The 20,662-nt window shown below is 48.5% G+C and overlaps 1 protein-coding gene across 2 annotated transcripts in view; it reads left to right on the plus strand.

Moving 5' to 3' along the window:
- The window catches only part of SLIT1 (slit guidance ligand 1), a 192,343-nt gene that overhangs the window by 162,103 nt on the left and 9,578 nt on the right, over positions 1–20,662 (plus strand). For both annotated transcript variants that reach the window (XM_055253653.2, XM_055253673.2), the window contains 6 exons: positions 7,107–7,270; positions 9,412–9,536; positions 9,824–9,921; positions 14,354–14,493; positions 14,678–14,771; positions 17,077–17,214. In XM_055253653.2, coding sequence (XP_055109628.2) covers positions 7,107–7,270; positions 9,412–9,536; positions 9,824–9,921; positions 14,354–14,493; positions 14,678–14,771; positions 17,077–17,214 — 759 coding nt within the window. The remainder of the gene's footprint in view (positions 1–7,106; positions 7,271–9,411; positions 9,537–9,823; positions 9,922–14,353; positions 14,494–14,677; positions 14,772–17,076; positions 17,215–20,662) is intronic.

The following is a 20,662-nucleotide window of genomic DNA, read 5'->3' on the forward strand; positions in this document are numbered from 1 at the left end:
GCGAACAGCAAGTGCAAAGGCAGGAACACGAAGAAGTGGGATGTTCAAGGATGCTGCGTTGTCTAGCATAGGATAAAGGGTGTTTGGTTGGGGAAGGAATGTGGGGTGGGAGGAGATTAATCTGGAAAGGGACATTGGAATTCCGTTGTGAAGGACCACTTGTGCCTGCTAAGGAGTTTGCACTTCATTGTATATAGAAAGGGAATTGTGGGGAATTGAGTTTCAGGAAACTCCTGGAAAGCCCATGGTGACATACAGAGGGTGAGTGGGATGGGAGGAGGCAGGAGTGAGCCCTGCTGGAGGTGGTGCCTCTGGACATAGGCCAGGTTGGGACAGTGTTGTTTATTGTTCCTCCTGACTTGAATTCACAGGGGCTTGTTTCCATCTGTGTTGGGTAATTTTTGGTTGCACGCTCATTTTTGCTGACATGTCTTTAGGAATTCTGAAGAGCTAAGTTGGAGATGCTCCTCTCCAGAGTGCATTTGTCCTTGTCTCTGCTGGGCACCAGGGGCTGCTGCTACCCTGGGACCACATAGCTTTTGTTGCATACACCTGGGCATAGCCAAGTGTCCACTTTCACTGTCCACCTTAGCCTTTTCAGCATCTAGTCTACATTTTACGCCTTTGCATCCCTCCTTAATGTATCTCTTCTACGCGGGTTTAACTGTGCAGATGTGCAGTTGGCTACCTTTTTTCCTTCCTCATGAGAACCGAATAACACCCGAGTACATCTCGTCTCCAGCTCAAAATCTAGAGGTTTTGTTTTTCAAATGAGAAGTGAACAAACAACATATGTTTTAAGCAAACCAAAAAAAACCAAAGCTGCAAAAACAAATTTTGAGCCTATACCCATCTATAAATTAAGACTTTCTTTAGGAGAACAGTGATATCAGGCCAGAAGCCAGATCTAGTTTATAAGAAATAAACCAATAAGTAAAGATCAGGTTAGCAGTACTTGCAGAAAATGGCATCAGTTTTACTGATTAGATGTGTTTATTAATTGGACCTAAGCTTAATTTCTCTACGAAACAGCATCTGTGTGAAAGAAACCTTCAGTTGTTATCAAGAAAGCTTGTGGATAAATTCTGCCCTTTATACCCAGGGTTTAAGATGGAAACAGGCAGCAGCTGGAAGATGTGTGTATACTTGTATTCATGTGTGTGCACATATGCACGTGCAGTATTGATGGGATATATGTCATGTACACACATACATCGGTTGTTGCCTCTGCACTCAAGACCTGCAACTCTTCCAGAAAGAATTATTGAGCACTTATAAGGAGTTGAAGAATGGTAAAAGGATGACATAGACCCACTACATTCACTCTGGGCTTCGTGAAAGCTGTATGCAACTTGAAGGGAGGCCCTCACACATGGCTCTATGACAAGTGACAATTGAGGGTTAGCCAGGAGTTACCATCCGGTGTTCCTGGTTCCCGAAGGTGCTGATGTTACTGAGAAGCCCTGCTCCTGATCTGACTCTGGCCAGGGCCTCTCCTGTCCACTCACAGTGTGGAAGAGGGGAAGTCATCATATTTAAAACCCTTGAACTCTAGACTAATCAGGACTTGGGGCTTTAGGTTCTTGTTCTGCCATCAACTTGCAGTGGGCTTTCAGACAATTTATTCTTCTCTTGAGGCCTCTTTTCTCACCTACACAAAGATGATTTCTAAGATCTCACATGGTTCACACATGCTGTAATGATTGTGAGCACTCTTCACTGTGCTGGACTTCAATGCCCTGCACAATCCTCTGCTGCTACTTACTTTGCAGTTAACTCATCTTCCATCCATCCAGCCAGCCATCAGCAAATATCTACTATGCACCAGGTCCCAGGCTAGGGTTCCCCAATGTCTGTCTTCATTGCTATAATCTGGCATTTTGTTGCCTCTAATTTGCTGTAGGCTGGAAAGCTAGATGTCCAAATTCATTAAGAATTTGGCATGAAGGGAAATATGGAAGGATTAAGTAAATTATGGCATGCCCATATGACAGAATAGCAAGTACTTAATAATGACGATAATGACAACACATTTATTTATTTATTTATTTATTTATTTATTTATTTATTTATTTAGAGACGGAGTTTCACTCTTGTCGCCCAGGCTGGAGTGCAGTGGTGCGATCTCGGCTCACTGCAACCTCCGCCTCCCAGGTTCAACCAATTCTCCTGCCTCAGCCTCCTGAGTAGCTGGGATTATAGGCACCTGCCACTACGCCTGGCTAAGTTTTGTATTTTTAGTAGAGATGGGGTTTCGCCATGTTGGCCAGGCTGGTCTGAAACTCCTGACCTCAGGTGATCCATCCGCCCCAGACTCCCAAAGTGCTGGGATTACAGGCATAACCACCGTGCCTGGCCAACACTATACCTTATTATTTGATGAAAACCTAGAATAAAGTAGACTGTACACTCTGATGTACAAACATATACACAGGAAATGGAAGGGAATACACTAAAATCAAATCAGTTGCATTTATGGGATGATAGATGGTTCTTTTCTTTTTGAATTTTCTTTGCACTGAGATGTTGTGCTTTTCTCATGCTTTTAGACAGGCATTCATTCATTCACCAAACATTGACTGGTGCCTGCTAGTGCCTGACACAGCTGAGGATTTAGTGGTTTCTGCCCTCAAATGCAGCAGGAGACAGTAATGCGCACAGATAGATCGCCTAGGAGTGGGATGGATGGTTCTGCGACTTGTGAGACAGCCAGGGGAGGCTATTTCAGTCCAGGTTACACAAATAGGAGCTGGGTAGGGCCTTGGCATGAACAGATCAAATAGCTACTGTTTCAACTATTTCCATATTATGCCAGAGATCAACAACACAGGGTTATTTATACTTTGGCTGGGGTATAAACCTGAATCCACAGTCCTTTTGGATTGACGTGGCCTGGCTGCGGTGTCTGCCTCCCCAACCCCTGACCACCAAATACATCTCAGTCGGGCCTTGGCTCTGCACTCCCCACTGAGTTCACAGGAGTTTTCGTCAAGAGAAATAGTCCCCAGATGAATGCAAACTACAAGTACTACCGAAGAGAGGGCAAAGCAATCCTCAGCCACAAAAATCCAGCCTTTGGATAAATGAAAGCTTGTAATGTTGAATTCAGGTGTGGCTCACAGTCTATTCAGTATAGAAACAAGGAAAGGCAAGTGTGGGCCAATCCAGAATTCGTATTTTTGAATAGCTTTAGGTGTGACTTTGCACCCATATTTTTTGTTGTTGTTGTTGTTTGTTTTTTGTTTTGTTTTTTGAGACGGCTGGAGTGGCAATGAGCCACAAGTTGCCCAGGCTGGAGTACAGTGGCCCAACCTCGGCTCACTGTAACCTCTGCCTCCTGGGTTCAAGCGATTCTCCTGCCTCAGCCTCCCGAGTGGAGTAGTTGGGATTACAGGCGCCTGCCACCACGCCCAACTAATTTTTGTATTTTTAGTAGAGACAAGGTTTCACCATGTTGGCCAGGCTGGTCTCAAACTCCTGACCTCAGGTGATCCGCCTGCCTCAGCCTCCCACAGTGCTGGGATTACAGGCGTGAGCCATCGCTCCTGGCCTGCACCCATATTTTTTTTGTGATGGAGAGAGGGGAAGGAGTCACATCTTACATCTCAGGTGTCACTTTGCTGACATTTATGGAGGGACCGTAAGCCACGCCGTGGGCCCTCTCGATCACACGGCCTCAGATTTCATCTTTTTGGCATTTTTCGCTAAATGAGCTACAGGACTGAAATAAGGCATTCCCAATCATCTTTCAACTTGTAGCTCATTGCCAGGCCACACTCCTTATCATGTGCTATAAAAAATACTATTAAATACATTGTGTATTTATCTTTTGAATAATATACTTATGTGACATCACACTTTTTGTTAGTATAAAAATACTAATCTGGTGAGTGTAAACATTTTAAATATACCACCATTTTTTAATTCCTGTTATCTTAAAAAGTCTTTGTTTTTCTAAACACACCGGAACTTCAGAAAAAAATCAGCCATCCCATTAGCCAGGATGGATGCTGTCGGCAAATAAGGAAAGAAAAAAATGAAACACATGCTCTTTTCTGAGCTGTGTTGTTCCCTCGGCACCTCTTTTAGGTCATGCGTGCTTGTCTGCCTTCTCCCTCTAGGTTGCAGGCTTTTTATTGAAACATGAAGTGACCCCCAGAGATATTAAGGGAGCCACTCAAGGTCGCCCAGGCACGGGGCAGCTGCGTGGGGGCCGGAGTCCGGGTCTTGTTCAGCCTGCTTTATGAGATGCCAATCATCAGCTGAGCTATTTTGGGGAATTCCTGTTCAGAGCCACTGCTGCTTTAATCAGGTTGTACGGGTCTCAAGGGGAACTGCTTCCTCTGTCCTGGCCAGAAACAGGTGGAAAATGGCAGGGCATCCATTGGTTACTTAGAAAATGTGCCCATTCTCATTCACGTTATTTAGCCTTATATTTTCAAAATAATGTTGATATCAATGAACTTTAGGCATAAGGCGTTCATATTTGCTGAGTCAGAGAACTCTGGCCCACCTTTCCTTCCCTCGCTCCCTCCCTCCCTCCCTCCCTCCCTCCCTTCCTTCCTCTCTCTCTTCTTTTTCTTTCTCCACTGAGTTTCGGTGTTGTCGCCCAGGCTGGAGTGTCATAGCATGATCTCAGCTCACTGCAACCTCCCCCTCCCGGGTTCGAGTGATTCTCCTGCCTCAGCCTTCCAAGTAGCTGGGACTACAGGCATGTGCCACCACGCCCGGCTAATTTTTGTACTTTTAGTAGAGATGGGGTTTCACCATTTTGGCCAGGCTGGTCTTGAACTCCTGACCTGAGGTGATCTGCCTGCCTCGGCCTCCCAAAGTGCTGCGATTACAGGAATGAGCTACCGCACCCAGCCAGAATTCTGGCTCTTTCCTACCCTGAAATCCATGTCTTGTCCATCTCTAAGTCTCTTATGTGGTTTAGTGGAGAGATTCTGAGCTTGCCCATCAGATTGGTAAGAAACAAAGGGGTTGGCAGTATGTTGGTGCAGGCGTGAGAGCAGGCCCGGCCTTGTACTAATGGCCAGTGTAAGTGGATACAACCTTTGCAGGTGGGGGCGGGCTATTAGCATATTACACGTGCTTCCTCTGACCCCCAAATCCTACTTCTAGGCATCTGTTCTAGAGAAATACACTACACAAAGAAGAGCCAGGCGCAGTGGCTCACACCCGTAATCTCAGCACTTTTGGAGGCTGAGGTGGACGGATCACTTGAGGACAGGAGTTTGAGACCAGCCTGGCCAACACAGCAACACCCCCATCTCTACTAAAAATACAAAAAAAAAAAAATTAGGTGGGTGTGGTAGTGCACGCCCATAATCCCAGCTACTCAGGAGGCTATGGTACAAGAATCACTGGAACCTGGGAAGCAGAGGTTGCAGTGAGCTGAGATCGTACCACTGCACTGCAGCCTGGGCCACAGAGTGAGACCCTGTCTCAAAAAAAAAAAAAAAAAAAAGAGGCACGTATGAGTATTCACTGCCGTTGGAAAGAACCAGAATGTCCAGCAACAGGGACGCTGTCCACTGTGCCATGGGATATCCACTCTGGGTTATTGCGGAACAGTTGGACACAATGAAATAGATGCTTATATGCTGACCAGGAAGATTCCCAAGATGTGCTGTTCAGTGACAAGGAGTAAGCTGCTCAGTAGTGACGTGATTTTTAAGGAGGAACCATGTGTGTACGTGTGGGAAAGGCCTGGAAGGCTACACACCCGAGCATGGTGACCCTGTGACTGTGTGCCCCTTTGTGGGGGACAGTGACAGTGGGGTGTAGACTTTTGTTTTTTGTAATGTGAATGTATCACAATTTATATAACCACTCCCCATTGATGAACATGGGGTTTCCAGTCTTTCCATTACAAATAGGGCCATTGCACAGATGTCTTTATGTGTGCCTACAGGTAAACGCCCAGAAACAATGGCTGGATCAGAAGGCAACTGCATAAGTCATATGATAAGTGTCACACAATTCCCCTCCACAGGCGCTCTACTATTTTGCACCCCCATCAGTAACACAGGAATGTGTCTTCAAAAAATTGAGGTGAAATTCACATAATATCAAATTAACCGTTTTTTAAAAAGTGTGCAACTCGGCGGCATTTAATCTCACAGTGTTGTGCAGGGCAGACACTTGCTTTGTCTGCAGTGCTTGAAAGTGGCTGACAATGAGAATGCATTCAAGTGTTCTGTTTAATTAAAAATGAAAAGAAAAAAGAGCATGGGCTTTGGAGGCAGACAGCGGTGCATCTGGATCCAGGGGCTGCCCTTCGCTAGTTGTGTGACCCCAGGGAAATTACTTATTCCATGGGAGGCTCGGTGCCCACATCTTTGAGATGGAGAGGAGAAAACTTGCACAGTGGGGCTGATGAGATGATTCAGTGCAGAAACACAGGAAAAGCAGCTGTCTCATTGCAGCAGTCGATGTGGGTTGCTTTCTCCCCATGCACACTGGAGGCAGTGCATTCGTAGGCTCTGGCCCCAACAGCATGGCCCCAACAGCTTCCCGTTTCTCTGTGTGATCTTAGGCAAATTCCTCAGCCTTTTTGAGTCTCGGTTTCTGCACATGTAAAATGAGAATAGTAGCGTGTGGTGATGACTAAGTGAGACAATGCATATGCAGTGCTTAAAACAGCACTGGCAGCCAGGCACGGTGGCTCACGCCTGTAATCCCAGCACTTTGAGGGGCTGAGGTGAGTGGATAACCTGAGTTTAGGAGTTCGAGACCAGCCTGATCAATATGGTGAAACCCCGTCTCTACTAAAAATACAAAAATTAGCTGTGCATGGCGGCGTGTGTTTGTAATCCCAGCTACTTGGGAGGCTGAGACAGGAGAATTGCTTAAACCTGGGAGGCAGAGGTTGCAGTGAGCTGATATTATGCCACTGCACTCCAGCCTGGGCGACAGAGCGACACTCCATCTCAAAAAAAGGAAAAAAAAAAAAAAAGCAGCACTGACTACACAGTAAATGCTCATGAAATGGAGGCTAAGATTTTTGCCAGCCCCTGGTGCAGTGCCTGGGACTCTAGGTTCCCAGTGGGCGAGGGACCCCATGAAGCTGTAATGCCTGCTTCTCTCTGCTTTCTGCTCAGGGCCATTGGTGCCAACCCCCTATACTGTGACTGCCACCTCCGCTGGCTGTCCAGCTGGGTGAAGACTGGCTACAAGGAACCGGGCATTGCTCGCTGTGCTGGGCCCCCGGACATGGAGGGCAAGCTGCTCCTCACCACGCCTGCCAAGAAGTTTGAATGCCAAGGTGAGCCTGGGAGCGCGGCCTCCTGCTGCTGGGGGCCCACAGAACTTGCCCAACACTGCAGGGCCTTCCTAACATGCCTGCGTCCCTGTGGTGACCGCTGGGCGGGGAATCAGGGGACAGGAACAAGACACCTGCGGCTTGATGGCTGCCTTCCAATCCTGACATATCATGGACAAAAAGAGCCAGGCAGAAAAATCTCAGGCCATCAGGGCTGTAATCCCTCCCTGTGGTTACATAAGGAAAATAAAAATAGCAGCAGTGTTTCTGGAAACTCCAAGCCTCGCAGCAGAGTGTGCGCTCAGACCTCCCTTTGGTAGGAATTGTGTTCAGCAGTTAACTTAGACCTCTCTCAGTCCCTGGTGGAGCAGGGGACCCAGCAGTCACTCTCCTGACATTTACAGAAATACAGAGCTGGAGTGTCACTGGAGGCTGGTTCCGGCTTTGCCCCGGGACCCTCCACTGTGGGCATTTGTAAATACTCATTGAGGGATTGAGTGACAGACGGCTCAAGCCCCAGAAGCCCTGCTGAGCACAGACAGGTGGCTGAGTGGCCGCCGGGGCCGGGCTTTATGTGCAGGGGTACAGCGGGGGGAGGACACTGGAGGCCGTGGAGCACGGCCCCTGCCCTCTGCAAGCTCAGAGGCCACTGTCGGAAATGAAGCTGACAGCTGTAGGTTAATGAGGAGGCCCTGGGCCACCCTGCGTGCAGGATGCTGTCACAGCCGTAACGGCTCAGAGGGGCCTGATCTGGGCTTGGCTGTTGGGAGCAAATCAATTTATGCTGAAACCTTTGCTCTGTGTTTATTTAATGGGGTGGGATTGGTGCTGGTGAGAAGGGGTTTTGTTTTGTTTTATTATTTGTAATGAAAGATAACACACACATTGAAGTACACAGATCATGAGTGAATGGGTTGCTGAAGTTTCACAAACTGCACTCATCCAGGTAACCTGCACCTGGATCAAGAAACAGAACCCCAGCTGGGCGTGGTGGCTCACACCTGTAATCCTAGCACTCTAGGAGGCTGAAGTGGGAGGGTCGCTTGAGCCCAGGAGTTCGAGACCAGCCTGGGCAACGTGGAGAGACCCTGTCGCTACAAAATATTTTTAAAAATTAGCTGGGCATGGTGGTGTGTGCCTGTTGTCCCAGCTACTGGGTGGAGATGGAAGGATTGCTTGAGCCTAGGAAGTTGAAGCTGCAGTGAGCCATGTTTGCGCCAGTGCACTGCAGCCTGGGTGACAGAGTAAGACCCTGTCTAAAAAAAAAATATAAAGGGAAATAAAGGAAAAAAAAGGAAACAGAACCCTATCTCTACCCCAGAAGTCTGTCATGTGTGCTAGTCGTTGCTGAAAAGTGTTTTTATTTCTGTTCATGCTCATGCCTCTTCAGCAGGAACAATATTCCACCCCTTCTAGAAGGCATCTTCTGGGGAAGCCTGAATTCACTGGTCTTCCTATTTAGTCTCCTGAGATCCTGCTGCCCCTTACGGGTGGTGTCCCAGGTGGCCTGGCTGTCGGCTCCTCTGGTTACTTCTACAACCAGTGCATCCTGGAGATGCCGGAGGGGCCTGCCGTAGCAGGGAGGTGGGGGAAAATGGTCCTCCCTGGCTCAGGCGTGGAGGAGAACAACCCCTGCCCCCTGGTAGGGCCAACCTGCAGAGCCAAGCTTGGGCACGATGCTCACAAAGCCACCGTCTCCTCTCTGCCGAGGTGACCACCTTCTGTCCTCCTAGTCAGCAGGTGTCAGGCTGAGGTCCTTGCCTCAGAAGGGCATGAGGGGAAAGAGGAAGGGTTGGCCAACTTCAGTGGTAGCAACTGTACCCTTCTTACATGGATTGTGCAGCCCTAATGGCCACTGTGCACAGTGCCCGCCCGCCTGCCTGCCAAGCATGCTTTGCACACTGGAATTCACTGCTTTAGCCCTTCCAGCCCGGAGGGAGGGGCTGTCATCAACCTCATTTTACAGAGAACGGTCTGGAGGCTGGAAAGGTGGACAGTGCAAGGGGAGTGTGAGCACGATCTGGGGAAAAATCAGGAGGGGAAATGGCTCCTTGGAGGTGGGCTCCTCGGGGGGTGAGGGGCTCTGTGCCCAGCCCTGTGCTGCCCACGCCTCCCCCTGCACTAGCACCCTCGCCTTGCTGCAGGTTCCCCAACGCTGGCTGTCCAGGCCAAGTGTGATCCCTGCTTGTCCAGTCCGTGCCAGAACCAGGGCACCTGCCACAATGACCCCGTTGAGGTGTACAAGTGCGCCTGCCCCAGCGGCTATAAGGTGAGTGGAGGCAGAGGCCGGGGAGGAGGAGGGCTCTTCGTGTGCACTGCAGGGCTGTCCCCAGGGCCCAGAGCACTGCCTGACTCAGAGCAGATGCTTCAGCAAACCTGTAATCAATGACTTAACATATGAATGCATGAATGAATGAATGGAGTGGATGAGTGAATGAATGAAAACAAGTAACTCCTGGGACAGGGAGAGGCTGAGCTGCTGAGGGTCTGGCTGGCTGTTGGCACATACTAACTCCTGGGTCTCCCTGGGGTCCCCATCACTGACTTTCCCCCCAGGGCCAAGACTGTGAGGTGTCCCTGGACAGCTGTTCCAGTGGCCCCTGTGAAAACGGGGGCACCTGCCATGCACAGGAGGGCGAGGATGCCGCGTTTACGTGAGTTACCTGGAGGGGCAGGAGCCTGGTGAGTGCTGTGGGCCCAGCACCAGTGCTTCAGGGCCCTCCTCTCCATCAGGGATGGCCCAGGCCTCCTGTGCCCTGTAGGGAGGTGGAGGTGCACTATGGGGGGCAGGCATGTACTCCAAATCATAGCCAGAGGGCTCTCCAAGCCCACCAGGCCAAGCCCTTCCTTGCCCAGATGCAGTGGGAGCACAGAGAGACCAGGGGATACCTGAGCCGCACAGCTGCCCAGCTCTAGGGTTGAGCGGGGCTTGGAGTGGGCTCTGCTGCCTCCTGCTCCAGGCCTTCTTTCTGCTCCTGCCAGGTGCCATGGGGGCCTTTTTGAAGGCACTGGGAATCCATGGCCAAAGCATATACAGTGCAGTGCCAAGGACCTCAGCAGGGGTGTTTGAAATTCCTATAAATTTCCATTCAGGCCGGGCGCGGTGGCTCACGCCTGTAATCCCAACACTTTGGGAGGCCGAGGTGGGCAGATCATGAGGTCAGGAGTTTGAGACCAGCCTGGCCAACATAGTGAAACCCCATCTCTAATAAAAATACAAAAATTAGCTGGGTATGGTGGTGGGTGTCTGTAATCCCAGCTACTCGGGAGGCTGAGGCAGGAGAATCGCTTGAAACCGGAAGGCAGAGGTTGCAGTGAGCTGAGATCATTCCACTGTACTCCAGCCTGAGCAACAAGAGCGAAACTTTGTCTCAAAAAAAAAAGAAAAGAAAAGAAAAGAAAATTTCCATTCACCCCAAAGCCTCCAATCTCCCTCGAAGAGCCTGCTCCTGACAGTGCTGCCTGCAGGCAGGGCCCTGGCCAGCCTCCTCAAGCTGCCCCTGAGCTCCTGAGACACAGCTAGGGCTGCCACTGGGTGGGTGAGGCCTGCCCAGAGGTGGGAGCCAAGGCCTGTTTGCTTTCTTTGGGGTCCCCCCATCTCATGAGTCACACTGGGCACTGTGGGAGGGGATAGCCCTCTGGCCCTGCCCTGAGCAGCCCATTTTCTGCTATTCAATGAAGGGGCCAGCCCTAATGACCCCATCTCTTAAGTCCTTCCAGAACTGACATCACAACGCAAGCGCCCTCCCACTGGCTGCTCCCCCCAGGACCGCCCAATGAGCCCCACCCTCCCAGAGCTTTTCTGAGGAATACATAGTATTTAGTTGCTGAAAATAAATTGCTGGCGCAATACATTGGCTCTTCAGAAAATGATGTTGAATCTGGGGGCAGAAATGGCTGAGCCTGCCTCTGCATACTCAAATTACCAGATGTAAAAATGCATCACTAAATGGCCTTTCTTCCCCTGGTTGCCTTGGAAACGGCGTCCTTACACTCTGCACCCAGCCTCCTCGGGGCTTCGGTGAGCAGCTCCCTGGGCGTGCCCTCCTCATTCCTGAGACGCCTCAGCTGGGAACTGAAAGGACACCCCCTTCACCCTGAGATGCGGAGATGGGGCAGCTCCCTCACCTCACTGCCTTACAGACTGGGGGCTGGGGGAGTGGGCTCTCCAGGTGGAAAAGGGGTGCCTCCACGAGTTACCCCTCAACCTCGAGGCTCTCTGGGGTGCCTGTTATCCCCTGACCTGCGTCCACTCCCACTACCCTGCCCCAGCTCGTACCACAGGCCACTTTCTGAAATGCGAAGCTGACCCTGTCACCCCAGCTTAAAACCCTGCTGCTGGTCCCCTCCAGCCTTCAGGGAAAACATTTAACCACAGACCATTTCCTGCAGTGGTGATTTGAATTCTTTTTACTCACAGTCTCCCCAAATACATTCTAAAAACTGTACACTCCCTCACACATCCTTAGATTGACAGCTAAAATTTTCATTGTAAGTTTTTCATTGCAAAGGAGGTAATTTTCCAGATATTGTAAATATTATTAACATTTAAGAATAAAACTATCGCTTTAGTTGGGAGGCTAAGGTGGAAGGCCCTTAAGACCAGTAGTTGGAGACCAGCCTGGGCAACATGGCAAAATCCCCATGGCAAAACCCATCTCTACAGACAATTAAAAATTAACCAGGTGTAATGGTGAATGCCTATAGTCCCAGCTTCTCAGGAGGCTGAGGAGGGAGGATCGCTTGAGCTCAGGAAGTTAAGGCTGCAGTGATCTGTGATCACACCACTGCACTCCAGTCTGGGTAACACAGTGAAACTGTCTCTAAAATCAAAAAATAAATTAAGTTTTAAAAATATGACATTAAATCACTCTTATCATTCTCCAATGCAATCTAAACAGCATATCATTTTGACACTTTTTTTTTTTTTTTGAGACAGAGTCTCACTCTGTCACCCAGGCTGGAGTGCAGTGGCGAGATCTCGACTCACTGCAACCTCTGCCTCCTGGGTTCAAGCAATTCTCCTGCCTCAGCCTCCCGAGTAGCTGGGACTACAGGCATGCACCACCACACCCGGCTAATTTTTGTATTTTTTAGTAGAGACGGGGTTTCACCATGTTGGCCAGGCTGGTCTCAAATTCCTGACCTCAAGGGATCCACCCACCTTGGCCTCCCAAAGTGCTGGGATTACAGGCATGCGCCACCCCACGCGGCCAATTGGACACCATTTTAAAATGACACGAACAAGTTCTTCTTTAACAGTTAAACATTTTACCTTGTTCTTTTTTCTCCTCTAACTAGTATTTCCATTTTACTCCTTATCCTCCTGTCTTTTTTTTCTAACCAAATATATTTTTATGCTAGACTCTTATTCTTGAGTACTCTGCCATACGTCTCTGTCCCCAACATGGGTACACATAAGTTAAAACTTAAAGTTTTTTTTCTTATTTCTCATCACCATAGGCCTCTGATTTAAAGTTTCTTTTGCAGCAAGTTAGCCCTACAATAATTCGAAACAACATGACTGTATTATAGAATTGGATTGAAACTTATTACACATAGAAGGAACATTTTATTAGACTGTATCTCTCTTAATGAGATGGATGGGTGCTTTTTTGTTCTTTTCTTCCCTCAGTTGGTTTATGGGTGAATGTTGCAGAATGAGAGAGGACACAGCGGTTGATCTTTTCCTGTTTTGTTTTTATAGATATAAATGCTGGGGAAGTTTGTTCATGTAAATAAACTGGTGAGATTAGGACTTTTATTATAGCCATGTCACTTAATTCTTTGAAAGCCCTCCCAGTTTATATGCCAAATCTCCACAGTGACCTGTCATCAAGATTATTTTTAATGTTCTGTCAGCTGACAGTTCTATGAGGCCTGCCTTCAATTACTTCCAGTGCACAGAACTGGAAACCTCTGGACTTAGATTGCATATATTCACTCACTTTCTAAACATCAGGATTCCTAACTGCCCGTTTGTTTGGCGCCTGGAAGCATACCCACCTTTCTACCTGGAGGGCTTGTCCCATCACCCCCAAGTCTGTAAGGGCTGGGGCTGGGACAGATACCACCTTTTTAGAGTTCTGAGCTGGGTCAATTTAGGGAAGAGCTCATGCAGATATTTGAAGATCTGGAAATTAATTTCTTGGACCTCTCTCTGATCCACACACCCTTTGGAAAACCTTGGGTGCCCCAGGGGAAGGTGTATCTTGGTTTGAAAGTCACTGATCCCCAGGGCCCCTCATGACCAGGCTCCTGCTCACCGCAGCCCTTTGCTCACCGTGCCTGAAGTCTGTGCTCCTGGGCAGGGCCCCTACAAAAGACAGGCTGTGGGGTTCCCTTCCACTCCAGGCTTTTTGTTTTTGTTTTTTTTTTTGAGACAGAGTCTTAGTGTGTCACCCAGGCTGGAGTGCAGTGGCATGATCTTGGCTCATTATAACCTCCGCCTCACAGGTTCAAGCAATTCTCCTGCCTCAGCCTCCCGAGTAGTTGGGATTACAGGCACATGCCACTATGCCCAGCTAATTTTTGTATTTTAGTAGAGGCAGAGTTTCCCCACATTGGCCAGGCTGGTCTCCAACTCCTAACCTCAGGTGATCCACCTGCCTTGGCCTCCCAAAGTGCTGGGATTACAGGCATGAGCCACCATGCCCAGCCACTCCAGGCTTTTACGCACACCTCTGTCCCAGTCACCTTCCTCCCATTCCTGCTCTCCCTTGTCAAGGTCCTTGGTTAATTCATCACCTCCTCCAGGAAGCCTGCCCTTATCACTCTGTGCCAAGGACGAGCCAGGTGTCTCCTGCCCCTCTGTGCCCACTCCCTGGCTTCAGTGCTTACACCATCCTGGTCCTCACTACCTCTCCCCTCGCCATCCATCTCCTCTAAGCCTCCCCACTAGACTGTGAGTGAATCCCATGAGGGCAGGGTCAGTCTTGGTCACCTCTCACCCTACCCAGCATCTGGCAAGGGCCTGGCCGGGAGTAGGGACCCTAACTCTGTGGAATGGTGATATTGACCAGCAGCCACAGGCTTCCACCAGTGTTCCAGGAGGGCTGTCTCTCCATCCTCCCCTTCCCCGCACAGGTGCTCCTGTCCCATCGGCTTTGAAGGACCAACATGTGGGGTGAACACGGATGACTGTGTGGATCACGCCTGTGCCAATGGGGGCGTCTGTGTGGACGGTGTGGGCAACTACACCTGCCAGTGCCCCCTGCAGTATGAGGGTAAGCACGTCAGGGCAGCAGTGTCTGGGGGAGGTGGGGCACAGAGACAGCCCTGAGCCCCCATGCCTGGGAGTGGAAGGGGGTCCCTGCGTCAGTGTCTGCAGGAGGATTTCTGTGGGTCTGGCTGCCCGGCAGAGCACAGGAGAGCAGCTTCTCTCCTGCCCCTTGCTCGTTCTTTCCCCAGGAAAGGCCTGTGAGCAGCTGGTGGACTTGTGCTCTCCGGATCTGAACCCATGTCAACACGAGGCCCAGTGTGTGGGCACCCCGGATGGGCCCAGGTCAGTGTTGCCCCTTTCCAGGGCTAGGGAGGAGCTCAGGCCCCTGAGTCAGACTGAATTCCAGTCTGGGCTCCGTGCCCCACCCTCGTTTCCCCATTTGTCCATTGGGTTTGGTCTCAGCTCTACAGGGTTCCTGAGAATCCATGCAGGGTTGTGGGTGGAGGGGTGATGTGCACAGCTTTGTGGCCACAGAGACCTGGGTTTGCAGCATGACCCTGAACATGTCACTTGCCTGCTCTGAGCTTGTTTTCTCATCTGTAAACTGGGAGCAACATTTCTTATCCCCAATTACAAAATCCACAAAACTCGGGAAAGCATCCCATCTCATGGCCAAAGCTGATCTGACCTGGATGTATTTGGCAATAAAAGCTGCCCTGCACTGGCGTGAGATTGCTTTTTGTTGTTATTCATCCCATGTAATGTGAATATATGTAGATTTTGTGGCAGAAATGTGAATAAGTCTGATTACGGGGCTGCCTCAGCTCCTACCAGCAGGTTGTGTAATATGCATTGTCTGACCTTACCAAAATCTAAAAAGTGTTGAATTCCAAAACCTATCTGGTCCCAGGCGGTTTGGGTAAAAGTTGTTGGTCTGTATTTTCATCATGGTTGTTATTGGCACATGTGAAAGTGTTTGTTACTTGAAGACTGCTTTGTGAAGGTCACACATTTTTAAAATAATGCTTCCAACTGCAGTTGTGCAAACATAGTCTTATTTCTGGGACCTCCCCATTCCACCAGTCAGGCCAGCAAGCGGTGGTCAGGGCAGAGCTTCCTGGGGCTTGTGGCTGAGGGACTCAAGCCCAGGGACTCAGATGGAGTCTGAGATAAGGAAGGACTGCACGTTGTCCAGCCTGGAGCTGCTAGCACAGTCCCTCAATCACGAAGGGCAGGCATTGTGCTTAGCTTCTGACCCAGGGCTGTGGCACACAGTGGAGTGTTGAGTGCATGTTCTCTCAACTGCCTGTCCTGGTGGAAAGATGGAACTGACATGTTCAGCTGTCCCTGGCATTACCTGGAACCCAAGATATATATCCAATATATAGTCATTAAATGAATGAATAAGTGGTGGCTTAGCTACTGTAACATTTTTCAGACTGTAACTCTAGACTCATTAGTAGATTGTGATCAGTTGGATATAAAGGGAGCCCCAGCCCCTGTTTAATATTAATGTCAAGATTAGCATTAAAAGATGAAACAAAGTATCAGAGAGCAACATGCCATCTTATATAATAAGGATAATCAGTATTGTATGAATCTGGTTTCGAATGTGTGTGTGCGTGCGTGTGTGCGCGCGCGTGCATGCGTGTGTGCGTGCGTGTGTGCGTGTGTGTGCGTGTTTGTGTGTGCATGCGTGTGTGTGTGTGCGTGTGTGTGCACGTGCATGCGTGTGCGTGTGTGTGTGTGTACTGGGCTTGAAAGTATTTCTTATAGCCCGAAAAACACTGGACAAAGAAATGAGTAAAAATCCCAGGCGAGAGCACCCATCTGCCAGGTTGTATGGTTGAGCTTCAGAGTTAGGAGTTTAGAAGGCGATCAGCCAAGGGGACTGCTCAGTGAGTGCTAGAGTGCTCTCCGGAGGCTTCCTGGAGGAGGTGAGGTATTGGGCTGGCTGGACCATACAGGCAGACAGGAGACAGTATTCTGGAATCCACAGGTGTGAAGGCAGGGAAGTGCTTGGTGAGGTGGGCTTGGTGTCGGGGGAGCAGGAGGCCTGTAGGACAGACAGCAAGGCCATTACTAGAAAGGGCTACAGGAGTGCGTCCTTTAAGGGAGTGTTTTGGGCCAGCAGTGAGGCATGGTGGGAGCTGGGAAGCTGGGGGCTGACCTGAGGTCAAGGCACCCACTGAGCAGGGGGCACTAGCCCTGCTGAGGACTGGGAGGCTGGGGAAAGAGGAGTGGGGGAGCCTGTGGAACTCAGCCACGTGGTAGCAGGTCCTGGGAGAACAGGGAGGGTGCAGCTGAGCCGCTGGGGAGGTCGGGAAGGGGCTGACAGTTGGCCTTGGATGTGCTGTTGCTGGTGAGGGTGGGTCCTCCATGACAAGACTCCATCTGCCCCTGCCGCTGGGGTCCACTCTTCCAGCCCCAGGCCCCTACCTCAAGTCCACGTGAGCTCTCTTCTCCTACTAGGAAAGGGTCCCAGGATAGGCTGGAGGCCCTTTTAGATCCAGAGCTCTGTGTGACCTCCTGGAGATCCCCGCAGCCTCAGTGGAACTTGAGGTTCTCCCTCACATGTACAGACTGTGTGGGGGAGCCCTGGTGCGCTCCCCTGACCCCCCAACTACTCCTGCCCCCCACCGACCAGGTGTGAGTGCATGCCAGGTTACGCAGGTGACAACTGCAGCGAGAACCAGGATGACTGCAGGGACCACCGCTGCCAGAATGGGGCCCAGTGTATGGATGAAGTCAACAGCTACTCCTGCCTCTGTGCTGAGGGCTACAGGTGAGTGGCCCCTTGTGGCTGTCAGCCCCTGGGCTGGCAGGAGCCTCCAGCCATGGCGAAGGAAAGGGGTATGGGTCAGAGCCTGGGAGTTGGATGCTGGGGTTTTAACCATGGCTCTGCCAGTCACCAGCTGTGCAGCCTTGGGAAAGTCATGTAACTGCCCAGGGCCTAGGCAGAGGACCCCTAACCTGTTTGGTGGAGGAGGTGAGAGGTGGGTGCAGATGACAGGGCAATGTGCTGTCACTTATCTGCCTAGCTGAGCCTCTGAAGACATGTCTTGCCCCAAAGATTATCTACTAGCTCACTGGGCTCCCCTGGGAGGTTGGAGGGCCCACCCTCCCTCTGGCCACCCACGTCCCATGCTCTGCTCACTCATTTGTTAAAAAATAGCTTTATTGAGATATAATTCATGTACCATGCAGTTTACACAGTTACATGTAAAATTCCATGACTTTTAGTTCATTCCCAGAGTTGTGCATCCATCACCACAATCAATTTTGAACATACTCATTTTCCCTAAAAAACCCCATACACTTTATCTGTCACACCAGCCCCTCTTCTATCCAAGCTCCAGGCAACTACTAATCTCCTAATATTTGTGTCTATAAATTTGCCTGTTCTGGGGATTTCCTATAAGTCGAATTGTACAATCTGTTGTCCTTTGTGACTGGCTGCTTTCACTCAGCGTCATGTTTTGAGGTTCTTCCGTGTGGTAACATGTGTCAGCACTTCATTCCTTCTTATGGCTAAACAGTGTTCTGTTGTATGGACATACCACATTTTGTTTATCCACTCATCAGTTGATAGGCATTTAGGTTGTTGCCACTTTTTGGCTATAATGAAGACTGATCTTATCAATATTTGTGTACAGGTTTTTGTGTAGACATACATTTTTCATTCTCTTGGGTATATGCCTAGGAGTGGATTTTCTGAGTCATATGTTAACTGTATGTTTAACTGTTTGAGGAACTACCAAACTGTTTTTCCTAATGGCTGCACCATTCCCACTACCACTGTATGAGGGTGTGAAGTGGTAGCTCATTGTGGTTTTGATTTGCATTTCCTCAGTGGCCAATGATGTTGAGCATCTTTTCATGTGCTTATTAGCCATTTAAAAATATCTTCTTTGGAGAAAATTTTTATTCAAGTTCTTTGCTCATTTTCAAATTAAGGTATTTGTCTTTTTGTTATTGAGTTGTAAAGGCTTTTTATATATTCTAGACAAGTCCCTTATCAGATATATGTTGGCAAGTATTTTCTCCCATTTTGTTGGTTGTCTTTTCTTGATAATGCACAAAAATGTTTAATTTGGGTACATCTAGTTTAATAATTTGGGCACATATAGTTTATTTTTTATTTTGTTGCTTGTGCTGTGGGTATCCTAAGAAACCGTTGCCTAATCCAACGTTATGAAGATTTATACCTATGTTGTCTTCTAAGAGTTTTATAGTTTTAGCTCTTTTTTTTTTTTTTGAGACAGAGTCTCGCTCTGTCGCCCAGGCTGGAGTGCAGTGGCGCGATCTCGGCTCACTGCAAGCTCCACCTCCCGGGTTCACGCTATCCTCCTGCCTCAGCCTCCTGAGTAGCTGGGACTACAGGCGCCTGCCACTTATATTTAGGTCATTGATCCATTTCGAGTTAATTTTTATATATGATGTGAAGTAGAGGGCCCAACTTCATTCTTTTCCATGCAGATATACAGTTGTACTAGCACTATTTGTCAAAAAGATAATTCTTTCCAATTGAATGGTCATGGCACTCTTGTCAAAATCAACTAACTTTAAATGTAAGGATATTTCTGGACTCCAAGTTCTATTCCATTAATCTGTGTGACTATCTGGATGCCAGTACCACACTTTCTTGGTTACTGTAGTTTTTGTAATATATTTTGAAATTGGGAAGTGTGAGTCCTCCCAGTTTGTTTTTCTTTTTAAAGATTGTTTTGGCTGGCTGGGTGCAGTGGCTCACACCTGTAATCCCAGCACTTTGGGAGGCTGAGGCAGGCGGATCACAGGTCAGGAGATCGAGACGATCCTGGCTAACACAGAGTGAAACCCCATCTCTATTAAAATACAAAAATTAGCCTGGCATGGCGGCGGACACCTGTAGTCTCAGCTGCTGGGGAAGCTGAGGCAGAATGGCATGAACCTGGGAGGCGGAGCTTGCAGTGAGCCGAGATTGCGCCACTGCACTCCAGCCTGGGTGACAGAGTGAGACTCCGTCTCAAAAATAAATAAATAAATAAATAAATAAATAATAATAAAAAAGATTGTTTTGGTTATTCTGGGCCCCTTGAATTTCTGTATGAATTTTAGGATCAGCTTGTTGATTTCTGCAAGTCAACTGGGATTTTGATAAAAATTCTGTTGAATCTGTAGATCAATTTAGCTAGTATTGCCTTGCTTTTTTTTTTCTTTTGAGACAGAGTTTTGCTCTTGTTTCCCAAGCTGGAGTGCAATGGCACAATCTTGACTCACCGCAACCTCCACCTCCTGGGTTCAAGCAATTCTCCTGCCTCAGCCTCCCAAGTAGCTGGGATTATAGGCACGTGCCACCACACCTGGCTAATTTTTTGTATTTTTAGTAGAAACTGTTTTTCACCATGTTAGCCAGGCTGGTCTCGAGCTCCTGACCTCAGGTGATCCACCCACCTCGGCCTCCCAAAGTGCTGGGATTACAGGTGTGAGCCACCATGCCCGGCCCAGTATTGCCATTTTAACAATATTAAGCATACTGATCCATGAACATGAATGCCTTTCCATTTATTTAGATCTTTAATTTCTTTCAACATTTTGTAGTTTTCAAAGTATAAGTTTTGCACTTAAAAAATTTATTCTTAAGTATTTTGTTCTGTTTGATGCTATTGTAAAGGAATTGTTTTCTTAATTTCACTTTTTGATTTTTGTGCATTAATCTGGTATTCTACAATCTTGCTGAATTATTTCATTAATTCTAATAGCATTTTAGTGGAATCTGTAAGATTTTTTTATATAAGATCATGTCATCTGGATGCATTTTATTTCTCCTTCCTTTCCTCCTTCCCTTGCTTGCCTTCCTTCCTGCCTTACCCTTCTCCCTCCCTCCCTCCTTCATTCCTTTTCTTTCCTTTCCCTTTTTCCTAATTGCCATGGCTAGAACCTCCAGTAAAGTATTGAATAGAAATTGTGAGAGCAAATATTCTTGTGTTGTTCCTAATCTTAGGAGGAAAAAATTCAGTCTCTCATTATTACGTATGATGTCAGTTGTGTGTTTTTTTGTAGATGCCCTTTATCAGGTTGATGCAGTTCACTTCTATTCCTAGTTTGTGGAGTGTTTTTGTCATGAAGGAATGTTGAAGTTTGTCAAATGCTTCTTCTGCATCTATTGAGATGAACTTTTTTTTTTTGCTTTTTCATCTATCAATATCATGTATTCCATTAAATGAATTTCAGAGGTCAAACCAGCTTGC

The sequence above is a fragment of the Symphalangus syndactylus genome, chromosome 2 (genome assembly GCF_028878055.3).
Source record: "Symphalangus syndactylus isolate Jambi chromosome 2, NHGRI_mSymSyn1-v2.1_pri, whole genome shotgun sequence".
Classification (NCBI taxonomy): domain Eukaryota; kingdom Metazoa; phylum Chordata; class Mammalia; order Primates; family Hylobatidae; genus Symphalangus; species Symphalangus syndactylus.